The sequence below is a fragment of the Protopterus annectens genome, chromosome 16.part0 (genome assembly GCF_019279795.1).
Source record: "Protopterus annectens isolate FY-2018-M chromosome 16.part0, PAN1.0, whole genome shotgun sequence".
Lineage (NCBI taxonomy): Eukaryota > Metazoa > Chordata > Ceratodontiformes > Protopteridae > Protopterus > Protopterus annectens.
The window spans coordinates 170,357,300-170,365,036 of NC_056750.1; the positions used below are offsets into that span (position 1 = coordinate 170,357,300).

Sequence of the window (7,737 nt, forward strand, 5' to 3'; positions counted from 1 at the left end):
TTATCAATCTAATTATAATTAATGAACATTTCCAAAAACTCATTAACAATAAAAAGTGAAATAATAATGCTTTTCACTACCTGACATATTATTTAAAAAGCAGCCCAGTAAGATTATTTAGTGTATCAATAAGTAAACATTTTTGGAGCTTTTACATTCAATAACATTGAATGCTAAAGAGCATAAATATCCTAGATACCGGCATAACGCCTCATTAAACCTATTCAGGAAACAATGCCCATATTTGGGAAAAGGAAGTAATCCAAAGTGCAGCTTTACTCAACAATCTTAATGCTTATCTAAAATGCAGTCTCCGTGACACTATGTATCATTCATTTTCAATGCAAATAAAGAAATCATGACTTATTCTGTCGACCATCATGAAATAATCTATGATGACCGAAACATAACAACACACAAAGTATAATAACAGTGATTAGCAGTAGCCTATAATATAGAATGGATATTCAATATAAGTACCCATTTCCAATGCAGTTTATCTATTAGTATTTGTATACGTCCCTGGTAATATACAGAGAGAGTTCATTTCATCCCACTATGCTGTCTAAGAGACTTTTCGCAAGTAAGATTTTACAAATAAAGCAATCTAGCAGTAAGGGATATCTGATGTTTACGCCATGGTATCTCATACAACCAAAGGCAAGGAAACATTATGTTAATTACATCAATAACCACGGCAAAGGTTTTAGCGTACAAACGCTACAGCCAAAAAGGTTCTATGACAAGAAAAAATAAAAGTCACCATAAGTGACAAATTCTATGTTCACGAAAAACACATCTTGTCAATCAAAGTACCCAATGTCTAAGTCGCATGTATCCCTGTTAAACACAAAAGAGCATTATGTATTCCCAAACAAGTCATATGCTAGGGTCATGGGCTAGATTACAAATTCCACTCCATTCCATTGGAACCGGGAACTAGGCATTGACAACGTGTGTACCAAATATCCCTCAGATTTTACAATACCTAACTGAGATGCTGAACAAAGGCCTTTCTTTCTCATCAATTAAGATTCATGCCTCTGCCATTTCAGCCCATTACAATACGGAACCACCTATCTTTTCTCATCCTTTAATAAGGCAGTACCTCAGAGGGGCCAAAAACATTAGGCCTCCAAGGAGAGCACCAATTCCGGCCTGGGACCTCAATTATGTTGTGGAAAAGCTCACACTGCCTCCTTTCGATCCAGCATCAACAGCAGGTATAAAATTCTTATCCTGGAAACCAGCTCTACTCCTAGCAATAACCTCTGCAAGGCGAGTCTTGGAGTTACAAGCACTCATGGCCATGGAACCTTTTTATCATTTTTCATCCAGACAGGGTTTCTCTGAGGGCAAACCCTACATTTATGCCTAAGGTGGTATCCAGTGTGGCCCTCAACCAAACCATTCACTTGCCTACCTTTTATCCAAATCCACAGAACAAGGGTGAGAAAATTCTGCATTCTTTTAACATGCACAGGCAGTTACGCTTCTGCTTGGCCAGAACTATAGCTTTCAGAAAGACTGAGCAACTTTGTGTCATATGCTGCAGGATTACAAGGAAAGGCTATCTCAAAACAGACTATTTCTAAATGGATAGGCCATTGCATCCGTTTCTGCTATTTTCAACATGGCAAAGCAGTGCCTAAAGGCATTAGACCTCATTCCACCAGAGCAGCAGCCACTTCAGCAGCCTTCCTCAGAGGAGTACCAACCAACGATATCTTAGAGGCTGCAACATGGAGTTCAGTGCACACTTTCACAAAGCACTACCTCTTACCCCTTTACTCTAAATCCAGAGCAGGCTTTGCTACTTCAGTTCTGCAGGGCCATATAGCCTCTCCTAATCTTATTTAGCCCAGCCACCCATCCTCAGCTTTGGGATTCAACCCAAGAGTAATGACTGCAACAGTGAAACACGAACATAGTACAGTTGTGTACCTACCATCAATGTAGATGTTAGAGTGTATTCACTGTTGCAGTCCAGGTTACCCACCATACCCCTTCTCTTTGCTGGGTCTTATCTGCACTTCTCTATCCTATACAACCTAATTGGTGTATTTGCTTGTAGATAAAGGAAATGTTATTTTTGTGCATGCAATTTTTATTGGCATATTTTTACAGCCTACCAATTTGGGGGCACCTGACATCTGGGGCAAGAAAAACTGAAGAAAATGGCGTCTGCTGGAAATTTTATACCCCTGACACACTGACGTCAGGGAAGAGGCGACAGCCAGCGACGCCGGACCTAGACTTTGGAATTCTGGCCGACTGAGGGTGGCCTGCCAGCAGGATAACCCAAGAGTAATGACTGCAACAGTGAATAATACACTTTAACATCTACATTTGCAAAACACTATAAGCTTGATTCTTTCTGTAAGTCTATATCAGGCCTTGCAAGGACCATTCTCCATGGGCTGCTGGACTCCTTCCACCTAATATAGTAAGCTAGGGTAATCTACCCATATAGCTAAGGCTACTGCAGCAGTGGTCAGTATGATAAACATAGTACAGGTGTGTAAGTAAACTTGCTGTAACAGTAGCTGTTCAGATTGTCACTGCTACAGTAGTTGCTTCCTCCCTCTGTCACCATTTTTAGTTATGCCTGGGTGTGGTTTATTTTTCATTGTTCCTAGCATTGTCCTTTCAGGGCTCTGCTTACCCCCTCTGTTGGCACCCAAACTTCTTCTTTAGTCGGCTCGGCTCAAGCTGCATGACAGTTTGGGCATGTGGAAGTTGCCCTGAAGCATTTTCTACTAAGCCACCTGTTGTATCCTTGGCAGTATATAACCCTTATAACTAAGGCTACTGCATCATTGATCAATTCAGTCTTTTGTTATGGTAAGTTTAATTAACACAACTGTACTTTCAGTTTGTTGCTTTGAGGTCTGCTGTGCTTGAGTATATTTTTATAAAACTGCTTGGTTTAAAAATGTTTGTCAGGATGTGGTTTGTCTAATTGTTGAAAACATGCAAGTCAGTTTAGTGAAACTAGCCTTTGGTTCTGATTTTTGTGTACATGCATTTCAACATATTGTTGGCCTTCAATACTTCTGTATAGCGCTTGCTCTTTATAGTCTCCTGGTTTGTCCATAAAGTGTTTGAAAATTTTTATCTATTACATACAGTTGAGTCCTGGTCACCTGCTGTAAGTGTTTGCTTTATTCCTGTGAATGTCTTAGTTTCACTTATTGAATTTAGTAGTCAATGTAATTGCACATTTTTAGTGTTGCATTGCTTAGCAGTATTTTTGTAATTTAGTTTTTTTATGCAAGCCTTGTCACCTCAGCCATATGCATACAACCAGTCAAATTTTTTCACTGTCATCTTCTTGTGAGCGAGCATAATATTTTTGACCCAACTGCTTCTGCTGTTAGCAATGGCTATCCCCCTACTGCAGTAGGGTCTGACATTGTTGGACTAATTGGAGGTTGCGCGCTTAAGCATGCGCGCACATTGACCTTCAGGCTACTGAGAGTCCTGTTTGGAAGACGCATGGTGCTTCACCCTTTCCTTGACATTTGATGCTTACACCATCCAGGTTTCACCATTGGAGTGGCACAGCAAATCTTCCCCCTAGGGTGAGTCTGTTATGGCCACACTTGTCATTTCTTCCAGTACCTTGGTTACTGATTAAATGCAGCCAATGGGTAGTGAAGTGTACTTTTAAAGTTACAGTAGTCATTTAAACAGAGGAGCAGTGTTAAACATGATTTTTAAGTTGGGAAAGTGAGAGTAGATGCCATCAGTGCTTCTGTTTTACGAAGCAGAGAAATGATTAAAACACCTTATTCTAATTTAGTTTTAAATTGAGTTGTATCGAAAGCACTTATGTTTACAGGACCAATCTGTTTTTTCAAGTAAGAACAACAAAACTAAGTAATATTTTTGGAAATGATCTAAACTGGTATAATTTGCATTTTATCTATTAGTTTCAAACTTTTTAAAATATGTAGCAGTAAGGCCACTCAGTAGGTCCTGTGATTTGTGTTAAGTATGGTTGAAGTTTTATAGTTGCCTTGAGTTGAGTTTTATTTCTAATGTAGCAGCAGCACTTTTCCCAAGATCCAGGCAAGTTCTCAGATCCCCTTTTCCTGTTGAGCAGCAGTAGTAGGTATGCTGCAAGCATTGCTGTAAATTTAAAGGAATTATTTTATCTACATGCTTGCTTTTCTGTGAAGTAACCATATACTTGCATATAGACTGTATTTCATCATAGATTCTTCAAATTTATTTTCTTTTTTTTTTTTTGATAGGTATGTATGCAGCTTCCGTAGCTGAAAATTGAACATTCACCATTCACGTGGTGAAATTTTCATACAGTTCTGAATTGCCAACATCTGCAGTAGAGCTATTTGGGATTTTTGGTCACTGTTCTGAAGCAGATTCTGTGAAGTTTTGAGTACAATTTGAATTTAACCATTGAGCATCTCGCGAGTCAACAGTTTTGCCCACTTTGCAATAACCACACTTCTCACACCAAATTGCAATATGACTATTAAAAGCAGAGTATGTGAAGACTGAAGTTTGTGTTGAAAGTTGGAATTCAGTTTTTTGTTTGCAAAACTGATTCAGACTAATTTGGTGTAATTACCAAATAATTTTATAAGAGATCCTGACCATTTGTCACTAGAAAAGTTAAGCTTGATTTTATTTTCTGCTGAAAAAACACTAAGTGTGCATTAATGAAAGAGCAGCGTTCAGAAATGTGGTCACTTCAGGAAAGGTTCCAGTTAAAGAGAGTGCCTTCAGGACGAATGTCTTCAGGTATGCCAGCTGATCATGAACCAGAGGGCTACACAATGAACCTAAACACAATTATGTGTTTGCCACCTACATCTGAAGATCTCAGGCTTGTATGGGCCCTGGTAGACCAAGCCAGTGATCTGGATGACAACAAACAATTAATAGAGTCCTTCAACAAATTTCCTTATCCTACAATTACTGAGATATCTGTTTTGTGCGTCAGCTTTGGCCTCCAGGTGGACAAGGTTAAAGTGTGGTTCATGGCTCAACGAGTTAAGTATGGAATCAGCTGGTCTCCAGAGGAGATCATAGAAGCTCGATCAAAACTGTACCAAAAACAAGAACAATGTCGTTTACAGTCTAAAAAAACCCCTCAAAATTGTGAACAGCCTTCATTTACATACGAGCCTGCAGCACAGACAAGAACATCTGAAAGTTGGAAATGTGGAAGGGATACCAAGACCTCTGGATCTACAGTTCCACAGTCAAAATCTACAAGTTCTGATCGCCTTTCTCTTCCTTCCAGCCATGGTCATCCAGAGAGTAAAAGGTCAAAGGTCTCTGCTTCAGAGTCCTCTCACAATTTTTCAACGCCGAGTGGTCATACTGATAAGAGACTTCAGTTGGCTAACTCTGGAAACAAACGACCTTACCTTCAGCAGTCTGACCCCACAGAGCATCGGCCATTGTTTGCTGACTTGCAGTTTACTGATCCCTCAGATAAAAGGCCAGAGTTTGCTAGCCCCACAGAAAAAGCATCCATTGTTAATTATTCTGGGAGAACAACACCAAATATCACCTCTACAGAGAAAAGACCAGTGGTGGTAGATCCCAAAGAGAAAAGACAGCAGTTTGCAGAGGGCATGGAGAAAAAGTATATTGGATCCTTAGAGAAAAGGCAGCAGTTTCTTAGTTCTAAAGAAAAGACGCACATTCCTGGTCCATCTGAGAAAAGAGCACAGTTTCCCGGTTCTACAGAGAGGAAAAAAATGTATCCTGGACTTGCAGAAAAAACATACTCCAGTCATGTAGAGAGAAGAATGCAATTTGGTGAAGCTTCTCGGTCGTCTGCAATTGCAAGAGAGTGCAAGAAAGAAGAGGAAGAAGTAGATATATATGATTCTGAAGGTGGACAGCTTCAGGAAGGGGGAAGTAGACGATGGTTTCGAGGAGCTGCAGGTATGGCTACCTCAGAATCTGGCAGCAGCATGCATCAGCATTTACCAAATCTGGGCAAAGAGGCCTTTTTTGTATCTACATTCAGTTCCTTTCAGAAAAAAGAAGTCAGTCCTGACTTGTTACGGGATCGCGCTGAATCTGTCGTAAGTGTCACGGATGTGGCTGTAGCAGAGTCTTCTAGCATGGAGCTTTGTGCCAGCAGGTTGAGAAATGTCTGGAGGCCTTCAGACATCAATGGAGAGTCTAGTGGAGAGTCCAGTATCAAACGCCGTCGGAAAACCAAAGAGCAATTGGCTGTACTAAAGTCTTTCTTCCTGCGGTGTCAGTGGGCAAGAGATAATGACTATAAAATGCTGGAGGAGGTGACAGGATTAACACGAACTGAGATCACTCGATGGTTTGTAGACACTCGTTATGCACTCAGGCATGGGCAGCTGCGCTGGTTCTATGAGGGTATTGTGTTGTCTCCAAGACGTCATGGGCTCCAGCAGAGTCTTCCGCATAGCCCACAACCGCTGAAGTCCCCATCTTACTCTCAAGGCACTGATGTGGACCATGAACCCCTAGAGAGATACTTGAGTATTAAGGGTCAGTTAGAGGAGAGAGATTTGGAGGCGCTATGTAAAGAATCTGGAATGAACTACCAGCAGGTGTTGGACTGGTTCCTGTCACGGTCCCAGAGTACTTCAGAAGTTGTGGTGTCTCTGAGTGATGAAGAGGACATGAAAATGTAGGCCTTTATTAAAAATATCAGGAGGCATGGAATTAATCATTAAAAGAAAATTTTTTTGATAAGCTTGTCTTATTTACCTTTTTCTTAAATAGGTTAGCAATGATTTGCTAAAACCAGTGAAATTCATTTTGTCAGTTATAGTTGAACAAAAGTAGAGGAAATCAGAGTGATTGGACAGGAAAAGACGCAATGAAGTTTTGAGTTTGAAATTACACATCTATGATGCAACGAAGTTCATTTGCCCGTCCACTTGTACTGTCATCCAACTGGGACAGAAAGGGAGTAAATTGTAGTAGCTGGATTCAGACTTGCATGTTAAGCAAGTCTGAGAATAAACACCTGGACGCAGTACAGAAACGGTGCACTCCCTGTGCTGATTAAATATTGTCAACTGTCAGCATGCTTTTGCAAGCCAGGTGTTCATGTTCAGTTTTCCTTTTGTAGCCATGTACAGATAACCTGATTAAGTTGTGTACCCTGTTAGCTGTGTGGATATTGAATTAAATTTTATTTTTTCTCCTTTGTAACTGCCATGAATCCCTTTTGGTACAGCAGCTAAGTTTTTCATTTCTCGCACATAACCCTGTAATGTGCGACCCTTCTAGGCCTATCTAGTCTGCATACTTTCTATGCCATTTATTTCATACCTTATTAGCAGTTTAACCCTTTACTACTTTTTTAAGCCTTCACTGTGTATGTTTGAAACACTCCTCCATTCTCACACAAGCTGCTGGCCTGATTTCTTACAGATCATCACGTTTTGCTCGTTATTAAGTCTTAAAGCTTCCCTGTAACATTGTTGCATGCTGTATTGCCCTCGTATGCATCCAGTTCTGTGCATTGCCTGAGATTTCACTGCTTACCCTTATTTGCTAACAGAAATTTAGATGAGTGGTGGCCCTTTCATTGACCTGTATTTGTATCCTCTGTATTTAAGTTGTAGCATCCAGGACTGTTCATAATCTTGCAAGAAATTTCATTGTTTCTCTGTATTTGGCAGCACACTTGTTTGCTTACTGTCCCTTTCAGTTGACCTGAACTGTAGTGCTGTGCAAAGTAATTGGATGCATTAATCT

At 40.3% G+C, this 7,737-nt stretch overlaps 1 protein-coding gene across 2 annotated transcripts in view; it reads left to right on the top strand.

Annotated features, from left to right (window-relative positions):
- The window catches only part of LOC122790695 (zinc fingers and homeoboxes protein 3-like), a 628,294-nt gene extending 621,106 nt beyond the window's left edge, over positions 1-7,188 (top strand). For both annotated transcript variants that reach the window (XM_044058235.1, XM_044058236.1), the window contains exon 4: positions 4,260-7,188. In XM_044058235.1, coding sequence (XP_043914170.1) covers positions 4,689-6,662 — 1,974 coding nt within the window. In that variant the 5' untranslated portion in view covers positions 4,260-4,688 and the 3' untranslated portion in view covers positions 6,663-7,188. The remainder of the gene's footprint in view (positions 1-4,259) is intronic.
- The last annotated feature ends 549 nt before the right edge of the window (positions 7,189-7,737 follow it).